At 43.7% G+C, this 25,242-nt stretch overlaps 3 protein-coding genes and 1 long non-coding RNA gene across 7 annotated transcripts in view; 2 read left to right on the top strand and 2 right to left on the bottom strand.

The window, feature by feature from the left end:
- dtx1 (deltex 1, E3 ubiquitin ligase) overlaps positions 1-4,435 on the top strand; it is a 39,076-nt gene extending 34,641 nt beyond the window's left edge. For 3 of the 4 annotated variants that reach the window (XM_058635381.1, XM_058635379.1, XM_058635380.1), the window contains one exon: positions 570-4,435. In XM_058635381.1, the coding sequence (XP_058491364.1) occupies positions 570-794 (225 nt within the window). In that variant the 3' untranslated portion in view covers positions 795-4,435. The remainder of the gene's footprint in view (positions 1-569) is intronic. The other variant, XR_009241072.1, reaches the window with a different exon arrangement.
- The window catches only part of LOC131463603 (uncharacterized), a 39,806-nt gene extending 31,881 nt beyond the window's left edge, over positions 1-7,925 (bottom strand). Inside the window, exons 1-2 of the long non-coding RNA XR_009241073.1 lie at positions 5,320-7,925; positions 1,865-2,014 (exon numbers count right to left, since the gene is read on the bottom strand). This is a non-coding gene — a long non-coding RNA (uncharacterized LOC131463603). The remainder of the gene's footprint in view (positions 1-1,864; positions 2,015-5,319) is intronic.
- A 26-nt stretch (positions 7,926-7,951) lies between these two features.
- Positions 7,952-25,242, bottom strand: LOC131463593 (rasGAP-activating-like protein 1). Its single transcript, XM_058635371.1, has 23 exons — positions 25,147-25,242; positions 21,589-21,735; positions 21,157-21,438; positions 20,869-20,925; positions 18,042-18,155; positions 17,864-17,925; positions 16,238-16,367; positions 15,421-15,502; positions 15,190-15,330; positions 15,011-15,102; positions 13,962-14,079; positions 13,677-13,830; positions 13,006-13,070; positions 12,805-12,917; positions 12,352-12,544; positions 12,130-12,267; positions 11,322-11,466; positions 10,696-10,868; positions 9,472-9,609; positions 8,685-8,820; positions 8,396-8,516; positions 8,203-8,276; positions 7,952-8,108 (listed from the first exon to the last, which is right to left on the bottom strand). The coding sequence occupies exons 3-23, from the start codon at positions 21,219-21,221 to the stop codon at positions 7,960-7,962; spliced, it is 2,460 nt and encodes an 819-aa protein (XP_058491354.1). The 5' UTR covers positions 21,222-21,438; positions 21,589-21,735; positions 25,147-25,242; the 3' UTR covers positions 7,952-7,959.
- Positions 21,712-24,210, top strand: dgcr6 (DiGeorge syndrome critical region gene 6). The gene is made up of 6 exons (XM_058635390.1): positions 21,712-21,845; positions 21,980-22,092; positions 22,804-22,964; positions 23,044-23,144; positions 23,234-23,374; positions 23,486-24,210. Exons 2-6 carry the CDS (start codon positions 21,989-21,991, stop codon positions 23,561-23,563), a joined length of 585 nt encoding a protein of 194 aa, XP_058491373.1. The 5' UTR covers positions 21,712-21,845; positions 21,980-21,988; the 3' UTR covers positions 23,564-24,210.

Here is a 25,242-nt window from a genome sequence, read left to right as displayed (position 1 = left end):
TAAACAGACACTAAATACACCATTTGCATCGTTTTATATAACTGTATACATGTGATCACACAAGATACAAGACTAGAGACTTGATCAGGACAACAACAATGCAGACAGCTGTGTGTGATGCATTCACTGACTCTGCTAACTAATGCTAACTCTGAGCTCCACCACAGCTGAGTCTGCAGAATTCACTTTTGTCTTCTTCTGATGAGCAGAGAGGGCATGGATGCAGGCCAAGCGGCACCCTCTGCTGGACATTTTGGAAATGACTTCAGACAGTCTGAAGCGCTTGTATGCTGTATACTTTGAACAGAAATTCGTTTTTTTTAATTTAATGAACTTTCCCAAGCACGTTTCGAACAGATATCTGGATTTCAGTATCTTTATATCAGTAATTCAACCACAAAACCTCATAGAACTCCACCGCTAACATTTAACCGACATGATGTTAGCATTATTGTGAATGACTGTTAACCTTTGCACCCACTCCTGCATGTGGTTTTGCTCCTTCCTTCTTGCCGTAGGGGGTTAAATTGATTTTAAGCCCCTCCTCCTCTATTTTGTGTGCACTTTAGGTCCTAAAGCTGCTGATCATGGCCTGGGACCGACGCCTCATCTTCACCATCGGCACGTCCAGCACCACGGGCGAGTCAGACACAGTGGTGTGGAACGAGATTCACCACAAGACAGAGTTTGGCTCCAACCTGACCGGCCACGGTTACCCTGACCCCAACTATCTGGACAACGTCCTGGCAGAGCTGTCGGCTCAGGGGATCGGCGAGGACAACCTGAAGGACTGACGGCCGCCTGAGCCGGTACAACGGGAACACAACACACCCTCTCACAGAGAACAGGGACACAGGACGATGAGCTGACGTGCAGCCGACGACACTTTACTCCTCAGAAAACAACAAGTACCCTGCAGACGTGGCGGCCCGAGAGCAAAGGAAGAAGAAGAAATGCCGTGGTTATGAATATTGTTTAGATTTGAAAAAGTGTAAAAGTGTCCCCAGTGATGTGAGCATGCTGCGTTCATGCCAGAGTTTCTCTGGGGTTTGAGAAATGTAAAGAAACAGGTGGAGCATCCGTTCCTCTGGTGGAGGCTGAAGGTTCATGGTATTTAAGCCCTTTTTCAATTTCAATTCACGCCGTCTCTCTGCACCTGGAAGTCAACGACGAGGGGCCACATTTCTACAAAAGGCATAACTGTAAATGCATGGCCCAGACTAACACTGCGTGATGAATGTAGAGCGAGTCACTTCATCAGCTTTTGCTTGGTACTGTGACGATACAATGAGGAAAATACCTGTTTCCTCCTTGTATTTATAACTATGATAACTCATTATTGACCTTTAACAAGTGGTCGCGTTGGGGGTTATGTGATTTAAGGAAGAAGATCGTGACTCTTGGGAGATGCTGAATCTGACATTTTTAAGAGGCGACTCCAAAGATCACTCGCTCTGTGAAATGGGCGTTGTGCATGCAGAGGCTTCCGCGGACATAAAGGCGATGAAGTGTTAGTGTATTGGTGATAAATGTATGTTGTGTGGTTAACCTTGTGTGGACCGATGTGGCGTCGACGAAACGAGCTTCTCGCGGGCTGCAGGTGATGCCGAGCGCCAAGGTTGAACTCATCTGTTTTGACGACGTGCTGATGAAGCCGACCTCCTGCGTTGTTCTCCTCCCCGTCAAATCGATATATGCCACACGTAGTGTATATATACGGGGGGGTGTTATTGTGCCTTCTGAGGCATAAACATGTGAGGTTCAAGTCCAAAATAGGAAAAGCTTCTTCTATATGGACACTCCCCCTTCCCTTTATGAACACACACAACAGTTTCCCCCAATGGCGATCTCTCTTCCTGCTCACCTGCAGTTTACTCGTCTCCTGTGAGCTTGTTTGTTGGAACATCTCACTCCCTGCAGAAGCTCTGCACCCAAGAGTTGTTTGGGCTGATTCTGATGTATGGCTTCGTCTCCTCCTCTTCCTCCTCCTCCTCCTCCTCGACAGCAGAGCAATCTAGGAACCAGGCAAATGTTGGTGTAGTGAGAAAGTAGTTGGAAAACTGGAAACATTATATTTACACTCAACCCCCGCCCCCCCAATCGTTTTTGCCCGTGAGCTTCTCAGAGGTCCTCGCTGGAGATCTCGTGACGTTTCATCTACTCTGAGATATAAAAAAAAAAAGATAAAGCCACTGCTGCATAATTCTCCATTAATATATCTGATCAATTTTAATGAGCAGGGAATGTTTCTGGGAGGTTTATCGCGGTGGGCGCCCGGCGGTGAGTGAATCATAGTCTTCCATAGCACTTTGAGGCTACACTTTTGTTTTTTGGAGGGAATCTGTCTTGAATTGCAAGAAAATGTGTCCTTTTTTTAAGTTGACGTTTATAAACCGGCTTGCAATGCTTTGAAATATATAAATATATATACACGATATACATATACATTTGCAGATGTGTTATACCTTTAAATTCAAGCTCAATTTTGAGTCGACGGTGTAAGTTTAATTTATTTTTATACTCTTCTATATGGAAAATGTCAAGACTGGCCCACTCATCTATACACACGAATATATCAAATCTGGCAACAACAAAAAAAAAGACTTGTCAGACTGTCAGGGACTGTTGTGATATATATGACATGTTATAGGCGTCTTATATTACACGTATTCTTAGCGTATGCCGCTGTCGTTACCTTTATGTAGAATCCATGTACATGGTTCCCTGTGGAGTTCCAATAAATCCAGTAAACGTGTCTTTATTAATGGTAGTGGAGCTTTAGCAGCATGAAAATGGCCTCCCCCACTCATTTCTTTTTTTGTTCTACACATCCAGAACACGAGCGTGGATGAAGACGACAACAGTCTTGGTTAAATATCGGCTGCAGCGTGACCATATCGCTCGTTTTAGCTGAACGAAGCGGCAGATTGGTGGGATTCAACGCAGTCAGTGATTCCTTTTTAAAAAGCCCCTGGAAATGTGGTTCACTGTGTCCTAAATAATCACAATAACCTTAATACATAACTACTGAGATTTTCTTTCTGAAGTGGTGAATACAGATCACGTTGATCCAAACAGCCGGTGCGTCGACATCTTCATGGATTCAGTAGGTTTGTCATCTTTTTTTTTTTTCTTTAGACCCTGAAGATAATGATGCCAGTGAAGTTATTCAGTGTATGTTTCCACTGCCCCCAAGTGGTCAAGTTTAAATATTTAGTTGAGTCTCCTGTGGCTTTTAAAATGCATACAAGTGTGTGTTTTTGAACTTGAATTCCATCATTCTGGTGCCCAGAAAAACAACAACAACAAATAAAACCAATCAAAAGTTAGATTTAGTCATCGACCCCGGAGGTGATGAGAGTGTTTTTGCTTTGCTCCCTTTATAACACGGGACTGCGAGAGTGAACGCTTTTTTTAAAACGATTCAAGTTTTATTAACTAGAGAAATCCAAATGTTTGCTTCTTGTGTGTGGCCGCGGGAGCGACGCAGGCCCTTCAGAACTTTTCAGGTGTGTACAGATATTCTAAAAAAAACGTGGTGTGGTGTTTGTTTGGTGGAGGCAGAGAGCGACGGTGTTTATGCAATTTAAACTTAAACTTTTTTAAGATCTACATGATTTATGTGTAGCAAGGAGCCCAAACAGCAGATGTTTTTTTCTTCTTTTTAGGGGCGCCTACCTCCCCGTTAATGAACTAAAGGCTGATGATGTATTAGAAACAAATATTTTTGATGTCTGTTTTTGAACGACGAGAACTATTACATGACTCTTTATTAAGACCTGTTCCATACTGTTTTCCATTTCATTTTTAAGTGGCATAAAAAAAAGAGAGAGAAACCACTTTGTCCCAACACCTGAAGTATTTAATGTACTTCTCTCTCTAAGTGATACCTTAACACTTTGTGTGGATTACACACTGTACATTTGTGCGAATGTGGTGCCGAGCGTGCGTCTCATAGACAAAGATACAGTTGTGTTCTCCTAGAGGTGCGTGTTAACCAAAGTGCGTTGGCAGTTTGTAGCTTCTCTCGCTCGGTTAGAAACTGTGGTTTTACATCTTACTCCGCTCCGTTTATTCTTCTCCCCCGATCAGATTTGAATGACCCAGACGTGGGGACGAGGCGGCGTTTGGCTGCTCTCCTCGCTCCGTCACTCGTAGAAACATCGGAATGTTCAGCATCTGAAGTTCCCATTTTTAACTGACATCTACATTTGATTCCTCTGAACCCGTGTCTACATAATTGCTCTCATGAAATGGGTCACGGACAAAGTGAGGTCGTCTAAAAGTGTCGTTATCGGATGACATTGATTAAACTATAAAGGGCTTCTTAATCTATCAGTCTTTATTGAATTGTGATGACCTTGTTGCATGTTTGTGTGTTTCTTGTGGGGGAAAAAAAAATAAATGTGCCCTTCACTGGGGGTAGTTTGTTTGACCTTTTGTCAAGTTCTTTTTTTGTTGTGTTCACTGCACTCCGTCCTCTCTGTGCTCAGCACCAGACAAAATCTGCCTTATGTCGGCGCTGCGGTGCAGAGCATGCGAGACACACTGCCGATGCGGCAACAGTTCAGAGGTCAGCGTCTCCTGAGGTTGGAGACTGAGTTGCGAGGCCCTGCTGTGCCGGAGAGGAGGCTGTGCTGCATCACTGCGGGTAGCTCTGCTCTCATTATCATTTAAATGAAGCCAGGAAGGGGGAACAGCGGCAAACGGTGTTCGTTTGGTATCGAGTCCTGTTGCACTGTGACGTCCTTGGTTATGATTCAGTGATTCATTTGAAAGTGGGGGACACTGTGAGCAGCCTCACATCTGGGATCTGTCTAGAGCTGACTCAATTACTCGATTATTTATCAATCGCTAATTGAATCGTCAACTATTTCATTCTATATCAGTTTGAAGCGGTTTTCATTATTAAAAACAAGATTTCTGATTGTTTCAGCTTCTTAAATGTGAATATATTCTTAACTTCTTTGCTCCACAGAACAAAGAAATCGTTAAAACGGATTAATTTTTGGTCTGTGGACAAAAACAAGACAAGACTTTGTTTTAATCCACAATGACCTTGTGCTCAAACTTGGTCATATACTGTAACTAGGTAGTTCCCTCTGCTGGTCACATTAGGTATTACAGTTGATTCATTGCATAGTTTCAATGTGCATTTTAAAACAACAATACTGAGCTAGCAAATAAAAATGTAGTCACACAACGTTCTGAAACGCACAGTGGATAATTAAAAGAGGGTTAAAACATTTTTTAATCCCTGTATGTGACTTCAAATGGACACTAATTTAACGTAGATTAACAACATTAATGAAAACTCACCTCATGAGAAGATAGAAGGTCGGGGTGCTGTATTTTCATCACTGGCGTCTTGTTTTAGAGGTTCTCCTGTCCTGCCACTCTCTTTCGGCCGCTAAATAATGTTTGTGTATAAACTATTTCGCTATTTTAAATGCTAACGCGTTAGCATAAAGTCCGCCATCTTAAATGCTAACGCGTTAGCATAAAGTCTGCTAGCTTAAATGCTACAGCGTTAGCATAAAGTGTGCTAACCATAGCAGAAAATCGGTGTCGGCATGTACAGCCAAAGATGCGCGGTAACAGCCACGATTTAGTTCTTCTGCGGTTTGTTTTTCCTTGTCCATCTTCATTCAACGGTGAAAAACACGCGCAGCTTCCAGAAGCAGCGGTAACAGTGAGGAGCATGCGCAGTAGCAGCTGCATGTTAAGTAGCCATGTGTTGCCTCTGTGACGAGAAGCTGATTGGCCGAAAAAAACAACGAAAGCACTGGAATGTGATATCGCCATTCAACGGCAAACAAACAACTCTAATTCATATACAAAAGTGTATGGTTTTAAGACCCACAATTCTGTGATTAAAAAAAAAAATCGAAAATCTCTTATTTTGAAAAAATAAAAATAAAAATTCTTTGTTTACTCGGTTTGCGCTGGGCCACACATTCGACAGGACACTTTGTTAGTTGAAATAATAATTTAATGAATAACACCGCTGCGATTCCTTCACATTAACAAACCGTCATAGTCATTTGCAAAATAGAATACAGGCAATGTGTTACTCTCCTTCCTCCTGTCAAAATAAAAGCCCTCATTCAGGAAACATCTATTCACATTCAACACTTGAGTTTAAAAAAAAGAAAAGTGAAGTGGCAGATCAATAAAGCACTTTTTTTTTTACAAAATAACATATTTCAAGCCTCACATCTAAACTAGGAAGAATGTTTACTGTTATTTTGTGCCAGATTAAAATCTGTGGAGCTCCCGAGGCAGGATTACATGCTGGGGTTATCTGAGACATCATTGACCTGATCTCCATTACACTCACTCACCTGTGATCTGTTTCAGGGAAAAACACTGGATAACTAATCACTCTCTGGGAAATAACCTCATGTTGGTGGTGAGTGCGGTTAAAGCTGAGCCATAATTCAGTGACAATGATGTGTAATGCAATAGAAAATAAAGCCTTGAATACCTTGAGTGTTTTTTCTTGTTAAAAAAGCACAATTATTTGGTTTTTTCTAACGTTCTCTTTGCCTTATCAGCTAATCTGTGTGTCTACCTATTATAGAGATTTGATTTGGATTTTTACACTTTTCTAAAAGCAAATTTGGCATCTCAAACAAGTCAAACACAGTGGCACTAAAACGCGGAAAACCTCCTAATATAATTGTCATTTCTATTGCCTCAGCTGTATTTTTATATGAATCCCCCACATGAACGGGCATTATTTTTGTTAACAGGTAAATATTACCCATAATATGACTTTAGAGGATTAGGGCCTCAGAGGAAAAAATATTTTAGTTCTCAGTTCTTGAGTTTTGAGTTTAAAGTTAGAATGCTGAGAATAAAGTCAGAAATTCTGACAATAAACTCAAAATTCTGAGAATAAAGTCAGAAATCCTGAGAATAAAGTCAGAAATTCTGAGAATAAAGTCAGAAATCCTGAGAATAAAGTCAGAAATTCTGAGTTTAAAGTTAGAGTGCTGAGAATAAAGTCCGAAATTCTGACAATAAACTCAAAATTCTGAGAATAAAGTCAGAAATCCTGAGAATAAAGTCAGAAATTCTGACAATAAACTCAAAATTCTGAGAATAAAGTCAGAAATCCTGAGAATAAAGTCAGAAATCCTGACAATAAAGTCAGAAATTCTGAGAATAAAGTCAGAAGTCCTGAGAATAAAGTCAGAAATTCTGAGAATAAAGTCAGAATTCTGAGTTTAAAGTCAACATTTTTTTCCTGTGTGGCCCTAATCCTCTTCCATATTTAGGAATGGCGACAACAATATGCAAATTACATCAGAACATTTACGTGGACTGGCCATAGCACCAAACAAATGCACACTGTTTTGTATAAAGGGACCAAAGCAACAATCATAACATGTTTTCTCTCGCTGAACAGGCAGTGATGTGTGTGTGTGTGTGTGTGTGTGTGTGTGTGTGTGTGTGTGTGTGTGTGTGGCATATAAGCTCGTGACGGAATGACCTAAAATATTACAGTCAGTGCTACATTGCAGCCACGCTGATACATTGGCCCAAAAAAAGACACAAATGTCAACAAAAGCAAATAAGGTAGATCGCACTACGACAAGCAGTTTGCATAAAAATGTGTGACCGATGGTCCTGTACAATATTTAAAAAATATAAAAAGCTTCTTTTCACATTTCACAATAAGTGGATGCAGGCAACAGAATTCTCAGGAGTCAGCTCATGCTTCAAAGTCTTAATCTCTCTCAGTCGGTGTGGCACTCTGAGAATTTACAAAAAGGTTCAGCGTGCCAAAGAGTGAACCAAAAAAAGGCTGGAGGAGGTTGAATCCTGTGGCTTCTTTCTCTCTCTACAACTCCACAACAAGAAAGTGAATATCTGATGCTCAGCTGTGTGTGATGCACCCCCCTCTCTCCCCCTCCCTCCCTCCCTTCCTCTCACGCATCAGTAAACGTGAGTCTACGGATTCAGAATGACACTGGCGGCTTCCTGCTTCTCTCTGCGCTGGAAGGTGTCGTGAGCCCGCTCCAGGTCGTCGACGACGGCCAGCAGCCGCGCGGTGACGCTCGGACCAGGCTTCGGGCGCTGGGCGTCGCATTCTGCACCGTCTACGGTAAAGACAGTGGACATGTGTGACCATGTTTATGAGGCGAGGGCATACTGATGTCGTGTGTGCACAGAGCGAATAATCATTCATTTTACCAGGGTGAATGTCAGAGAGCTGAGCTTTATCCCTCAGCGTCTCATCCGCGTCTGGCAGCTCCAGATATTTTTTCCTGCAGACACAGAGACATGATCACTTTTGTTGTCTGAGTGTTGCAACAGAGACCTCTAGTGTCTAATAAAATGTACTGCACCCCTGTTTGGGCTTCGAGCATCGCTTTCCTCCGCTCACCTCAGTTTATCTCTGCCCTGGAAAAGCTGCTTGTAAATGGTCTGCGTCTCGACGTCAGGGTCCAGCGGGTCGCTCCAGTCACCCAGAGTCACTGCTGAGTGGGTTCTACTGCAGCCTGTAACTGAAAACACACACACATATCCTCATAAAATGATGCTGGTGATTGGGAATGTGGAAAAAAACATGAGAGAAATGTCACCAGGAGCAGCTTTAAGACCCAGAAAATCACATTATCACGAAAGCAACAGACATGACATAATTAAAACTGGTGAGATCACATCGGGATTACCAGCGCGGTCCGCTTGCAGGCAACAGGTCCACTTGCCACTGCGGTGAGCGCCGGGGTGGAACGAGGGCAGCATGTGCTCGTTGTAGATGCTGACCTTCCTGATCGCCGACAGCCACTGGTTCAGCTCGTTCACGTTCTACTCGGACACAACAAAGAGAACACAACACCCCGCGAGTTAGTTAGCGGTTCTATTATGAGCAGAGGTGTCCAACTAGAGGCTCGTGGGCCACATGCGGCCCCGCATTCAATTACATGAGGCCCACCACTTAGCATCATGTCATAATGAAAACAGGACCCATGAAAGAAAACAGATAGAATATAAAACAATAATCATTTTTATAATTTATATAATTATTAACATTAAATTACATATATATATAAATGTGTATCTATAAACAAAAGCTTAATTGCAGTTGTCCACAGTAGCTTTTTAACTAAGTTTTAGATTTATTTCTCTGTTTTTGCTATTACTAGATTCATATAGCATCATAAGTATGTTATTATTGGGAAGTATGCATCATTCCATATCAAACACGCACTTTTACTTTGAAATTCTGTGGCATAGGATCCTGAATATCTTTATTGCGCTATTGTGCTATAATTTTAAGCTCATATTGGGGGGTTTTCCCACTTATTGTTCCTCTGCTTTAGAGTCATGAAGCAGGAAGAAATGTTATCAATCAAAGGAAATTAAACCTTGTCATTAATATTTGACTTGGTCATAACTCATTGTAACAAAGTAAACGTATATGTTATTAGCTGGGATGAATTGGCGTAAGCGTCGCACCTTGCACTGCATGTACATGGTGTTGGTCTGGCCGTCGTTGTCCTGGGTGATGACCTGCATCACGTTCTGCTGCTGGAAGGCATTTTCGTCCACCCTCTCCACGGCACACACACACTGGATGGGGATGGAGGAGCGCACCTGCAACGGCGGAGCCACAAAAAACCCGACACTGGGTGAGGGTCATTGGGGCAAATTAGACGCAGCAGCGCCTGCGACTGAGGTATTCTGCATGCATTAGGGTCGGAGGCACAGTCTGAGCTGAGGGGGGGGAGAAAAGACGAGATCAGCGTGGCAGCAAAGGCCACTTTAAAGTGTAAATCAGCCACTTCCAATGGAGGCTCTGCTTCACTGAGAGTGGAGTGGTCCAACATGGAGGACGGGGGCCGGGACATTGTTTACAACCTGATTTGCAATGGTAGCATGAATATCCACGGCCTTCAATTAACCCTCGCTTTTATTCCAGCTGCACAAAGCAGATGAGCTCAAAGAGAGAGCTTTTACTCAGAGAGAGAGAGAGTGTCCCCCCCCACCCTCCCTCTCTCCCTCTCCCTCTCTCTATCCCTCCATCTCTGGCTGGGGAATGAGACAAGATCATTATCACAAGGCTCGGCACCACATGGTAATAACACTTATGATGTTACACAAACCCATTAAAGCAGACTAAAATGTTTCCTCTTTTTTTTTTATATGAGACAAGTTGATAAATGTCCTTTGAAGGACAGATGCGGGGACAAATCCATCTGAGTCACTTTAGCATGAGCTGGACTGAAGTTTACTCGTCAAGAAAACAGACAACCAGTCATTTTAACAGCAACGCTCTTTACAGGTCATTTATTCTACCGTCGTCTTTGTGTTTTCAGCTGCACTCTAACGCAGGGGTGTCGGACTCAGAATTAGTTTCCTTTGTTTTACATTTAGTGATTTATACAAAACTGTGAAAAATAAGTGCAATTTTAACACTATGATGCCTAAATGTGCCATTTACGCATCACACTGTGTCTATAAAAGCATAAACATTGAGTCACAGGCATGCGGAAGTGGAAAATATTACATTACGTACGTTTGACACCCCTGCTCTAACCTGACTCGCTTTACTAGCGCAATGTCGCTGTTGCTTCCCTCCCTAAACACACCAAACTTGATGTGTTTTTTTTGACATAATCAAATGAGTCTATATAATGACACGTCTGGATCCTAATATGTTGTGTTACTGTAGTAACCCACCTGCCAATCAGGCGTCTTGGCATAGGACAGCGTCTCGCTCGTCAGCCAGAAGTAGCGCTTCTTGAAGGCGAAGCGCGACAGCAGCTGCGGCCCCTCAGCCTTGTGCTTGTGCAGGTATCCCTCTTTCACCGCCACCGAGGGTATGAACACGGCTCTCTGAGGAACCTCCGACACTACAGGGAGAGAGGGGGGGGGGGGGGGGAGCGGCTGTGAGTGTTGTTCTTCCACTCAGACACAAGGTGGTGCTGTGACAACCCCACTATTGACGGCGCCCTCGGCCCTGCATCTATCAGGCAGGCTTCAAAGAGGCAGAACAAGCCGCCACTTGTGTCTAACAAATGCACCTGAAGAGCATTAAATGTCAAACTGGCCTTTAGGAGAAAGGGGAGAGCGTGTGTGTGTGTGTGTGTGATGTACTGGAGGAGGCAGAAACCTGATCTGTCAGAGGGAGAAGACGTTTCACTCATACATGACGATAAGAAAGCGGCTCTTTTCTAAGCTTCCAGCTCGTTATGAATTTTTCACCAACAGTATTGTTCCGTCAGCGCCTGATTAACCACGTTCAATTAGCAGCAGGTGAATGAATGAACTCAGCCCGACCTTTGAACTCGTCGCCGCAGCCTTACCGATGTCGTGATCTATGTCGATCAACTTGTCGAGGAAGTCTTTGACGGACGCCACGCTGCGGAGGATGATGGGATGGAGAGGCGCCATCCACTGCTCCTTCCCGTGACCCAGCTGAAGGCCCAGGTTCCCGACACTCTGCAGCGCCTGGCGAGCAAAAAAAAAACCCCACACACAAGAGAGAGTGACAGCGCTCAGTGGGAGTGAGGGCACATCTCAAAGTCAGAGATCAAAAGGCGGGGGGGTTCTGTGGCAAGGCATGCTGGGAGGCCCTTTGTCCAGCCCACACCTGGCCTGGGGCGAGGAGGAAGTCCCTCTCTGAACAACTCTCTGATGCTCGGCTTTGAACCAGGAGTGTGGTCACACAGCGCAGTCGAGGCCTGTGGTAGAGACACTTCAGCACCACGGACAGTGACTTTAATACGTGACTGTGACCTTCTGTTGTGTTCCTCGTGGAGCTGAAAAGTCTCTTTATGCCAGTAACAGGAATATTACAGGATAACATAACGAGCGCAGGCATTTCATAACAAGTACAGCTGAAAGAATGAATCAATTAATCGATTATTAACTGATTCATCCGTTTGAAGCTTTTTTCATGATTAAAACAAGATTTCCGTTTGTTTAAGCTTCTTAAATGTGAGTTTTTCCTTCATTTCTTTGCTCTGGATAATAAAGAAATCATTGAGATAATCATCGCACGCGGTAATTCCGTGTTTTGTTTACCTGTTTTAACATAAGCAGATACATGCACCTCTCTGCTGTTTTGTTTAAGTGCGATGCCCGGATACATTATTCATGTGTGCGTCGTACCTTGGCGAGCAGTAACAGTGTTCTGCTGGTGCGAGTGTCGGCGTGCTGGTCTCTCAGCTGGAACAGCTTCGGCGTGAGGATCGCCGGAGCGAAGAAGCGCAGGAAGAAGAATCCACTGATGGCCAGATATTTCACGTCCTGCCACAACAGAGCGGGTCACAGTGTGAGTGTCACAGTGAATCAATAAATGTGGGTTTTCAAACGCTTTGCTCCGGGACAGACCTCGTTCTCAGGTTCGGCAAATTGCTCCTCCACTCTCTTGTGCAGCTGTTTGAAGGCCACCCTCATGACGGCAGGACACTGGTCCACTGAGCCCACGATGGACTCGATGATGCTGGTCAAGTAGCTTTGGAGCATTTCCACGCTGCTGTCCCGGACCTCCGCCTCTGACACGGCGCCTTTGAAGGAAATTCGTCTGCAGGGAAAACAAGAATAAGACAATTAAAGTATGTTGTGGCATGTGCACAGCGCCTGGATCTCCCTCTATGTCAGATATAGACGTCTCTGGGGTATCATGGCAGTTGCCAAGCAACAGCACTCCCCCCCCCCCTATTTCACATTCCTTTTTTTTTCATTTTCTCACAGCTTTGTCTTCCTCTCAGGGGTGAAGGGTAAAAGACAGGGGCCATCTTCTTTTCCATTCGACTGCTCGAACGACACAAACCGTGTGTTTACCTCGTGCGGTTCAGGTCGATCTTACACGGGTCCAGCTCGATGTACTTCTTCTCGTCGAAGATGCGGTTGATGATGGGCTTCAGCACCTCGTGCAGGTACAGCATGCCGACGGCCTGACGGCAAGAACAACGCCATGGGTTAACAACGGCGGGGATGAATTAGAGAGAGAGAGAGAGAGAGAGAGAGTATATCTCAACACACCTTCATGAATTGTTCCATGGCTTTGGAGGCAAGTGAGTTAGAGCGGAATAAAGTGTTGGGATCAGCTGTGGGAGATAATAAAGAACAGGTTTGTGGTTGAATAAATAATAAAAACAGAATTTAGCCTGTTGAATTATAAAAAAAAAAGAGCCACAGATGTGATTAATCGCTCCACCGAAACAAAGCCGTTATCATAGAAACCATAATGAAGAATAAAGTAAACCTTTTCATTGGCAGATATTAATACAGTGTGTGGATCCTTTGTCCGTCTCTGACGTCAGCTCGGGCTTCAGCTTCGGCCTCATCCACACGACGACGAGGAGGCCGGCTTTTGCAGGAGACCTCCATTTTCCTTCCCTTACCCCTGTGCCCAACTTTAATGTCTGGCTGCCAACACAATCTATTCTTGATCAAGCACTTACCCTCAGGATCATGTGGAGTTGCTATGGAAACTTGGGCACGATGCTTATTATCTCAAACTCCACCAACAGAACCCAAAGACCGGAGCGCAACTCAACTCCTGCGTGAATTGTCATGGGAATGTGGTGCGGAGGCAAAAAAAAAAACATGACTAATCCAGGCCACAGAGGAGTCATGAGGAGACTAGGAGATTAAATATAGCCCGAGCGGGGGTTCGAATGCCCACACACACAGCTGCGATGTATTCTTACTGGTGTGGTTGACCTCGCGAGTGTTCAGGTAATCCAGGAAGGGCACCACCAGGCCTTGGCCCAGGTAGATCTTCACCAGGGTCATCGCCACGTCTTGGCGGCTCTCGACCGTCGTCACGTCCTCCAGCATGGTGAGAGCGCTGCTGTCCTCCACCTGGTGAGAGGATGACTCAGGTTACCCACACACACACACACACACACACACAGATGGACTAAAAATGACTGTGGATTCAAAGGTCAAAGGAGAACATTTATCATCGGTGAGGACTGAGCTGTGAGGCTGACCTCTGCGGGGGAGATGACGGACTCCACCAGGAGGTCAATGAGAGGCTGGTAGTAAACAGACGGAAGAATCCGATCCTCCACCAAACGCACCTTCAGACGCAGCGCCCCCAGTTTCCCGCTGGGAATGAGGCAGAAAATACCAAATCATTTCAAAAACACTCACTAAAATCTAAAATGAGTGCTTATTGTTGCTCTTACACAGCAAACGTTCAGTGATATTTTAAACACTGATTTGGGACCTTGCAGTCGGCATTGTCGTCTGCTAAGTCTGTCCAAAGTAGGCAGGGCTAGTGTCAGTTTAGTGCACCTCATGTTTTACGTGGTTTTGAACGGCCTCTGCGGACTCATTTTCCTCTCAGGGAGCCCACAGTGCTGTGTGAGTGAGAGGGGGAGTGGCTACAGTAGAGTGTGTATGCTTCTTTTGCCGCTACGTTCTACGATATCTTTTGCATGACTGATCCGAACAACGCCAAACTCGGCGCTGCACTTACTCGTACCCTTAGCAAGACGTCTGTCGAGTTTGAAATGAATCGGACCATCGGCTCGAGAGATATGCGAATAACAGACACACACACACATGCAGGCGTTCCTGTTCCAATTTATAGATAGATACATAGTAACGGAAAATGTACTGACTGCACTTTTGCGCACAATGCATATAAAAGTGCATTAAAAATGTAATAAAATATCATTATTATTCTTGTTATAATGATGATATCAGACCAAAGGGTCAGAACCGGTCTTTATTAAAGACATGCTTGAGCACTGCACGCACATGTTGCATTAAATTGACATTGACTTGTGCACAGTGTTGCGTCATGTTGGTTGTTTTTTCCCTTCACTTTGACACCATCGTTTTCTGCCGTCTACTCAGTTCTTTTTTGGTTTTAAATGGTGAGCTATCTCACGGAAACAGCTGCTGACAGAGACCCAAAACAAACGCACACAGTGTGCGTCTGCTGCTGCTAACTGAATAAGATCCTCGGCTGTAACGCACAAGCACACAAACTCACTACACTGTACAAACAAACACGCCCCATAATCCTCACCCTGCATCGACGTCGTTGTTTCCCAGGGGCAGCAAACGGAACCAGCCCTCCAACAGAGGCGTCTTGTGCAGACAGGCAGAGGGTATCTCCACCTGTGTCAACGCCGAGGACCACAAAATCATTTCATCTGAGGTTCAGTTCAAATCTGTACAACACAATCCAAATATTATCCTCCTCACCTTGCCCAGAAAGTCGTTCTTGCCGACCATGTCCCAGTCCCAGACCTCCACAGTGACGTTCCCTTCCTCACTCAGTTCCTCCGGATCCAGCTCCAGCTCCAGTGTCTCTCCCCAGTGAGGGAAACGGGTTTTCTTGATGATCTAAACGACGTTTATGTCAGTAGCGACGTAGACAATCATCAGCAACGACATCAGAGGGACAATAAATACTAAAAGTGCGTGTGTGCTCACCAAAGTCTCGGCACTGTGGTTGTTAAAAATAACTCTTGCAAACGGATCAGAGGTCCCGGAGATGTCTCTCGGAGCCAAGTCTCTGTCGACAGACCCAAAAAACACTCAGGTTAGTGACGTGGAGCAGGAAAAACAATCACATTCTGCTTTATTTATTAGGGCCCGAGCCACGAATGGCAGGAGTGCGAGGAACCTTTTGTTATCCTTCAAATTAATATTTTGAATATGTCATTTTTGAGCGGGTTAACGTGCATAAAAACTCCTGAAACTTGGCATGGAGGTCAGGTCTGGCGAAAATGCGATATTGGCATAGGTCCCAAACCCGCGTGTTGCTCAAGGGCTCTATAGCGCCGCCCCTAAGGTGAAAACGGAGGCAAAATTGAGCTTCACCTAATTTCCCGAAACTTGGTGGAAAGATGTTGTAGATCAAAACGAACAAAAAAGTCAACTGTAACCATGGCCTCAACTCAACAGGAAGTCGGCCTTTTTTAAATTTTGGCGTCCATTTTGCAGTCCTAGTTCATTCTTTCAAAGTAAATCTGAGCGCGCGTGAGTAACACAGTGTCGAGCCTGGCGTGGCGTCATCAGCTCATTAGAGGCAAGCTCGTAGCCCGGTACACACAGATGGGTCAGTGACTGGTGCGATGGTGTCGAGCGTGACTCAGAGGAGAGAGTGTGAGAGAGTCCTGCGGGGTGAAGGTGCAAAGACTTCAGCTCCGGAATAACATCCGGAAAACACAGAGAATTTCTTCATAAGTTTTCAGAAAAGAACAAAGATTTACTGTGACATAGTCAACAGCCTTTCACTATCATCTACCTGGCTTCGATGACCTGACACCGCAGACTGATCTTGTCTGTGTCTTTCAGCAGCTCCAGACTCAGGTGGATCTCCCCCTGGACCTCTTCGTCCGGGTCGATCCGCGTCAGGTTCAGCCAGCTGTCCACACCTGAGAGATATTAGCAAAACAAATAACATAAATAAAACACAGAAGAGACAACGTGAGGTCTAGTATTGAGTTAACGCCACGATTTGTGACTCACTTTGGTTGGATGTTTTAATCTGCTCTCAGTCTCAGTCTTATTGACATTCCAATCACTGCGACTGGTCGTCTAGATTATTATTAACTAGCTGTGAATTTACCTGCTGTCTGTGCTTTGTTTCCTATCTCTCTCTCTCAGGTCACCCATCCTCACACTCCTCCATCTTTGACCCAGAATCCCCTTAGACCCTTTCTTCTTTGACTCAAATCTGGCCAAAACGGCACCAAACGTGTCTCCAACCCCCAAGGATGGACCTGTAACCTGGATTTCATATGTTTCCACTCCGTTTTGTTATCTGCTGAGCTTGTTTCTGCACGCGTCTGTCCGGGTTTTTCCTCCCTCGGTGCGAGGGTCTAAGGACAGAAGGTGTCTGTGATGTTGGGGTTATATATATATAAAGGAAACGATGTTAAAATGACTTTTCTGGCAGTTGAGAAACGGATGAAAACATGGCTGAAAAAAGGAAGAGGGAAAATAAATCGCCTACAGTAAGAATGTATTCATAGCTGCAGCTATACAAGACGATAAATCTGGTAACAGAGGAACGGCAGTTTTATTTTTGCAGCAGTTTCGATTAGCAAATGACCAAACTACCAAACATAAACTAGTCCTAGCATCTCAGTTTCAGCATTTCTGGTGCTGATGAGAGGTGAAGACGCTTTGGACGGTCGTTTCTTTTGTTACAGTCTCATTTTCGTTTTCAAACGGCTGATTTTGTCCATAAAGGTCTACTGTACTTTAGTTAAAGTCAAAGACCAATGAGAGTTTTGGCACGTGCTGGAGAAGAATCGGCACAGATGGAGCTCGACTTCTCCACCATAAACACAAGAAAACGAGTGCAACTGTGCAACATGAGTGTGCAGCTTCCTCTTTTTTTCTACTCAGGCAGTCATAAAAAAGTCAATTTGTAAGTTATGTAATAAAGTTTATAGTTCATGTCATATCATGTGACTGGAAGTTTGTCTTCTCTTTTGGTAAATATTAGACAAGAGGCAAGTGTGGTGTATCCAGACTGTGAGGGAGAGTCTGACTCAGTACCACCCCGTCATCATAAATCACACGAGGCCACGCCAGGTGGCTTTCAGGGGAACGCAGAATCAGTCTGCAGTCTGCAGTAAACGCGGCGAGCAACGTCATGAACGTACAGTAAAGCATCCTGAAGCACAGAGATTCTCAAGACTCAGGGTCAATTTGAAAAGCGATGTTTGCTCTCGTCATTCCATGAGGACGGACGTCACAGTGAATAAATAACTCCTGATAACTGTAAGCAGACGTGTGAGAAGCCGCGAAAACAACATTCCCAGAGTCCGCGATGACCTCAGTCCCCTCGCCCTCTGACTGGGTCATATCACTTTAACCTTTGACCTCCTACAAGCTGCTGCGGACAGTTTGACTTTTTTACCTTTCGCTTGAGATCGGATGGCATCTTTGCTCAGAGTGATCTTTCCAATGACGTCGTCGTGGCTGTAAAGGAACACAAAACAAAGTCGCTCAGTCTCACTAAAGCTAAACGACATAAATAGACATAAAGCGTAAGTAATGAGTGATACAGTGGATATCTGATGATTGGACGGCGTTACCCGATGGTGTCTTCGTCGATGACGTGAAAGGACAGGGAATGGAAACCCATGGGCAGGTGCAGCGTATATTCTTCACCCCAGAAAGGATTGAGGTTCTTCCACACTGTGGCCGTCCTGATGAAAGAAAACAGATGCAATCGTTTTTTGACACGCGACAGCTGATGCCCGGCAAACTCTCCATCTCTCACTCTCTTCGTGTACCGACACGCTCTCTGTGGCATGTCTTGTTTTTTTTCCTTTGTACCATAAGCAGTGGAGTTTGCACCAAACGAGTGGACGCGTTTACAGATTTCTTATTTACAGTCACTGCAACAGAAAAAGGCCTCTAAAAAAACAAGAAAATATAGCCACTATTAGGGGAAAATGACTTGTTTCAAGCTCAATGATCTGCCAGTGCAGCAAGAAAGTTCTCTTTGCTCAAAATCTTATTTTAAACAGGAAATACTGATATTTAGTGTTCTACTACTTCTACTTTTCAGATATTTGTTCCTGTTTTGGAGAATTATTGCTACGAAAACAACTGGGCTAGAGCTAGAGTGCATTAATCTCATAATGAGTAAATAATTCTTAGATTAGGAAGTCTTGTTTTAAGTATATTATAGAAACACATATACAGATTAAATGCATTTTTTTATTTTCTTGGCAAAGCACAAAGATTCTACTTTTAAACTCAAGACAAAAATGAGGTCATTACACTCGGCGCCAAACATCCGACCACAGTGTCACTTCAGATGTCATCGCCATGGCTTCCAGTTCCACTGCAGGAAGCCAGGACATGTCATTTGATTCACACTTAAAAACTCCTTTCCATTTCCTTCTTCCACGTGTGAAACACGAGAAACTTTCTCTCCTTAAAGTATGCTGAGAAACGAGTTCATGTTTTTTGTTACGTCTTGATCAGATTACGGTAACTCCTTATTATCAGGACGGTCCAAAACCCCTCGGTTAATTCCAAACGCTGCAGCAGGAACTAGAAGGAGACACCATATCACTCCAGTGTTAGCTTCTCTACACTGGCTCCCTGTACAAAGCACTTCATGATCAGGCCCCGTCGCACCTGAAAGAACTAGTTTTACTTTATCGTCCTAAAAATACAGGCTTACGTGTGGTTCCCAGAGTCAGAATGGGAGGCTTCAGTTCGCACTGCAGGCTCCTCTCCTGAGGAACCAGCTCCCAATGACAGTTCAGGAGGACACATGCTCTGTATTTAAAGTTGGACTTAAAACCTTCCTTTTTTGATAAAGCGTATAGTTAGAGCATCTCTTAGTTTAGGCTTAAACTGATGACGGAGGTTTCTCTCCCACTCAGGGTCTGAATATCTTATTATTACATGACACTAAGCATATTCTCTCTCTCCTCTAGTATGTGCTTTTCCTCCCTCCCTCCCTCCCTCCCTCTCTGTCCTCATTCTGCAGGTCCCCGTGACACCTGGGCTGCAACATGCACATCCAGTTGCAAGGCTATTATTATGAGTAGTATTGTCGTCATTATGATGCTATAATTCATCTTTTTTTGCAACAATCCATGCTAAATTAAAATGTAATTTAATTTAATTTAATTTAATTTAATTTAATTTAATTTAATTTAATTTAATTTAATTTAAAAAATTACATTATTATAATAATACTATAAAAAAAAAAACAGACATTACCAAACTTAATGGATCCTTTGTCCTTTCACCGCAACCGGGCGAGGCAGATGCTGCACATCACTGAATCTGGTTCTGTTTATGAGGGAGCTTGTGTTTGTTGTGATTTTTTACGCTACACAAATACAATTTGGTTTGATTTGAACATGTGTGATTGCTCGGACTCGGGTAAAAAACGATGTGTGAAATTCATCTGTTAAGGATTGACACAGATCTAAATGACACAGCTGTATCTATCTATCGAAAATCAGGCATTCTGTCATTTTGAAAAAGGTTTAACAATCACTGTTCTGCATAAAAACAAAATCAGGTGCCTCATTGTGTTCTAAACATTTCATTTTACATGAACAGTGTACATAGTGAATCACAATAATACATTTTACTTTTAAACGGCACTCAAAGACGTCACAAGTGTAATTCCTCCGCATACTGCAAAGGCCGTTTTGTCACAACAACATTATCCGTTTTTACGTCAACCTGAGAATAATCGACGCCTGCACATTTGCAAAAGCTTTATACGAGCAGCAGAGTGCCGGCACCACTCTTACCAGCCACATCATCCACGAGCATCGCACTCGAGGAGTCAGTTGGCCAATAACACTACAAGTACAAGATAATTAGCGCGTGAGTGTCTGCAGTGAATCATTGTTTGGCTTTTCCTCAACGCAGATGGAAAAATTAGCAGTGAATGCACTCAACAACAAACACTTCTGTTCAACAAATCTGAGTTTCTGTCTACACACAATGAAAAAGCATGTTTTATATATACTGTATATATGTGCATATATATGTATATATATATACTTAGAGGATTAAATGATTAGTACTTTTGCAGAGAACACGGACCTCTGTTCCCAGTTCTAAGCGTTCTCCTTGATTATACTGGGAGCTCCCTGCAATAATTGATGCACCTTCTCCATGGTTACCTGTGGGTGTTTTAAAGGCCAGACCAGTATCAGGTTCTCCGTACTGGAGGGGCCACACTGTGGGCACCACACACACACACACACACTCCACCCTGGGTTTAACATGTGCAGAGGAGCAGAAAACTCATGCACATTAATATTCACACTATAGCTACTCTCTCCCTCTCGGCTGTTGTTGTATAGATGAAAAAGATGTAAGATTTCCATGAGCTGTAAGTATATAAATCTTCATTTAGAACAAAACTAAACTCACCTGGCCACAACTTCATTGTCGACTTTTACAATGCAGTATGGATCACTGGTTCCAGAGCTGAAGAGGACACAACAACAAAGTATACAGAATGAGACACATTGAAATCTGCAGCTTGTCTGATGGTAAATGTGTGCACGTGATTGTCTGACTGAAGTAATCCCTTCACAAACTGGCATTTAATCACGTTTCCACCACATACTAGACAGTGTGTGTGTGTGTGTGATGTACATTGAACGAGCTGAGACTTGACTAACCCCCTCACACACATGCCTCTCACAGATTACTCACACGTCTTTGGCCGGGAGGTTCCTGCCCTCGACAATGCGAAAATAAAGAGATGTGTTTCTGGCCATCGTAGTCGAGTGCGCTCGTAATCCGATTCCTCCTCTGTTCCCATACGCGCTCTTATAAACACCGCTCTTCCCCACCGCAGCGGACTTTTCTTCATTTCATGGCACCTTCACAGCAGCGCGTGGCACGCGCACGGCTCTCCAGGCGCGCGCCACAGGAGCGCATCAGATCATGGAATCAGCGGAGCAGGTGAAAGCGAGATATGCTGCAGTGTGAACACTAAACCATCACACACACACACACACACACAGATACAAATGTAATGAATGTTTTTACACACACGCTGTTTTCACACCTGCTATCGCCCACAATCTTTAGCCATTTTTTAACATAAGTGTCGTCTTTAGTAATGAATGTGTTGTCACACACCTGACCAACAGCTGTCACACTGAAGTCGTCTTCTCTGGTGCAACGCAGCGCCACCCCGTGGACACCCTGCGCTACTACACGGCGCTTTACAGACAGGCATCTTGGCAGCCAGCAGCTCGGGGTCCTCTTAGCAATCCACGTTAGCTGCTAACAAACAAAACCCCAGCACATTCATCACAACAGTCACGTGTGTCCGTTGTGTCGCACTGTTTGTATAATAAAGAACCTCAACTGCATTTAAACATCATTAATTACAGGTTAGTCTGCTAAAAAAAATCATTGTTTTGTTAATGGGGGCATTTTTTTTCACTGCCTAGTAGCAGGTAGGCTAGGCTAGGCTAGGCTAGGCTAGTTAACGGACTGTGTTGTTGGTTGTTGGTTGTGTTCACAGTGAAGAAGAATGGACGTTTATCCCGGAGTCACCGGCGATGATCCAACAAAACAACAAGAAAGACATTACTACCTGTTGTCCGAACTGCAGACTTTAGTCAAAGACTTACCAAGGTAATGTCAGTCTCTGGTGCAGCGGAATGAACAACACATAAAAACATTTTAACCCCAAAACCATTAGAAAACATGTCCATCATTAAGTAAGTTACATATGAATGTATGAAAATGACACACTTATTGGATGTATGATAAAGATTACTACATTAATCGTCAACTATTTTCGGTTTGAAGTTTTTTTTTCAACGATTAAAACAAGATTTCTGATTGTTTCAGCTGCTTAAATGTGAATATTTTCTTCATTCAAATCATTCAAACTTAAACATTTTGGTATGTGGACAAAACAAGACGTTTGAGAACATCATCATTTCCAGTTCACTGATCAATACTTTTTAGCATTTTCTAAAATTTACAGGTCAAACGATTACTCGATTAATCGTGAAAATAATTGACAGATTAATCAATTATGAAAATAATCTTTTTTCCTCTTGTATTTGGTTGAAAATATATATATGTTCATACATAATCTGTTATTTTATCTGGAACGTTGTACAGGATTAATGTGTATTTATGTAACTTATTATTATTGTCCATCCATCCTTCTATCACCTTATCCTCCATATGAGGGTCGCAGGGGCTCTGACATAGGACCAAAAGTGGGGTCACACTCTGGACTTAATATTTTTCTAATGCTTTTTCCATTGTGCTCAAATACAAAGGAATGACTTCCTTCAACTGATGATTGTTTTTGTGTTTCCCCGTGGTTAGCTCCTTCCAGCAGCGTCTGTCCTACAACACGCTGAGTGACCTGGCCCTCGCGCTCATAGACGGGACGGTGTATGAGATCGTGCAGGGGCTCCTGGATATTCAGCATCTGACAGAAAAGAATCTGTACAACCAGAGGCAAAAGCTGCACAGTGAACACCAAGGTTGGTGCTCTGCTTAACAGGAAGCATGCAGCAATTAATATCTTCATCCGCACCCTGACTTTATTTGTTTTATGCGCAGCACTCAAACAAGATCTTTTACGAAAACACAAAGACGCTCTGCTGTCGTGCAAGTCTCACAACCTTGGGCTTCTCAAATCAAACCAACAAGCAGAGCTGGAGGTGAGACATCTGCTGACGCAAAAAGGTGTATGGTTCTGTCATCTGCTTTTTGGTTCACGAATAGTTGTGTGTGTGTGTGGTGTTGGCAGGCGCTGGACATGCGTGTGCGAGAGGAGCAAAGGATGATGGACAAGAAGATCGTAGCAGAAATCGATCAAAAGGTTATCGACCAGCAGAACACCTTGGAGAAGGCGGGAGTCCCTGGGTTTTATATCACCACCAATCCTCAGGTGACCAATCCTCTCAGTCTGTTCACTGACTGCAGTTACATTGCCATGCGGACAAATGTCCAGCAGATGGCGATGATTGTTCTCACTTATTGCTCCTTGTTGTTGTTTCAGGAGCTGACGATGCAGATGAACCTACTTGAATTGATCCTCAAGCTACAACAGAAGGAGTCACAGTCTGGCATACTATGAGACAGACTGTGAATATAAGTGGCGAGAGCTTACGTGTCCCAGTCTCTGTGAGATTCAACGTACCTCGGTTCCACGTGGAACACTGCTGTTTGTGAGAAGCAACAAAAAGGAGACAATGTTGCACCGAGTGTCGTCACCACCAAAAGCATCACAAGGGAGGATTGATCATCAAGTATTTAAGTGAGATAATAACTATATATCTATTATAATCTCATGGACTTGTGTAGCACTTGTATTCCATTTCACACGTTGTGAAGTTAAGATGGTCGTTTTGCTTCAAACACATTTAAGGAATACTTAAAAACAACATTTGGGACGAAAAGGAAACGCTCTATTCTCCCGTGTTTACACAGACAACAGCTGAAGCTGAATTCTGTATCTGTTGACATGAAATTGATGTTTTGCTGTGCAACAAGTTGGTTTTAAAGGTTGTGTGCAATGGACCAGGACCTGCCATCAGCCTCAGCTTACAGTGTTGACCTCAGCAGAGAATGTAAAACAGAAGCAGGGAGCATTTGTTGTGGTGTTCTAATATCAGTGTCTGTCAGACAGAGAATGGTAGGCAAATAGAAATCAGTCACTCGTGCAATGTATGGTGATTTTTGTTTCCACATCTGCTTTCATAAAACAAATGTTTTAACACTAAATGATTCCACTGAGGTTTGCTCACTTTGCTTCTGGTCGTCGGTTTCATTGGAAACCAGTAAATCGAGCAGAACTGAACTCTCAAATTGGTCACATGCTCCTTTTTCCTGTCAAATGAATGGATTTAATCACATGTTTTGATCCCACCTTGACAATAATGTCCTTATTATGCACATCATAAAGTCATAATGTATTAAAATCACTAATGATGATGACTTTCTCGGGACAGGAAGTCAGTCAAGGACAGGTGGGTGGTACTTCACAGAGCAGGTTGTTTTGAATGCAAACGACTAAAGAGTAAGACTTTTAAATGACTTATAGATACATTTGAATTTGCATTTAATTGATTTGATGGATTAGAGTTAAAAATGGCTACAACAATAGACGGAAAACATTTGGGTTTGACGTCAAAAGATGAACATTTCCAGGTATTTACATCTGGATCTGATACACAACATAGAAGATTGGAACTCACTGTTCCAATACTCTTGGAGGACACTGTATACTTGTGTTTCCTGCTTTCGGCTCTGGATGCTCAGGGGTTAGGTGTCTAATAAAGAGAGTCAGGTTTCTATGAGAGCTGCTCCAGCCAAAGTGGGATGGACGTTGTCCTGAAGGGTTTCCAATGATCTACAAACGAGACATTGTTTTCTGGACACCACCTGAGGTTCAACATGCAAACATTTGTTTACATGTTGAACCTCAGGTGGTGTGAGGTCTATGAGAGCTGATGGAGCAGCTCTCATAGAAACCTGACTGGGATTAGGGCCACCCAATCAGAAAACAGACTCCTCAAAAGATGTTTTTTGGGTTTTACTAGTCAGGACAAGGTCTCTGTCCACTTTAGCACCATGGACAGCGTCTCTGTCAGTACTGCTGATGCACAGACACACACACAGACACACAGATTTCACTCACAGTGCACATCGGAAGTTTACCAGGGTCTTTACATGCTGTCCAGTGATCTCAGGACCCATCCACGACCTGACACGTGGCGCCGCCTCTGGGTGGGAGGATGCAGCGGGAAAGCCCTT

This window comes from Solea solea, chromosome 8 (genome assembly GCF_958295425.1).
Source record: "Solea solea chromosome 8, fSolSol10.1, whole genome shotgun sequence".
NCBI lineage: Eukaryota > Metazoa > Chordata > Actinopteri > Pleuronectiformes > Soleidae > Solea > Solea solea.
Note: the sequence above shows the minus strand (reverse complement) of the source record. Positions and strands in the feature narration are given on the sequence as shown.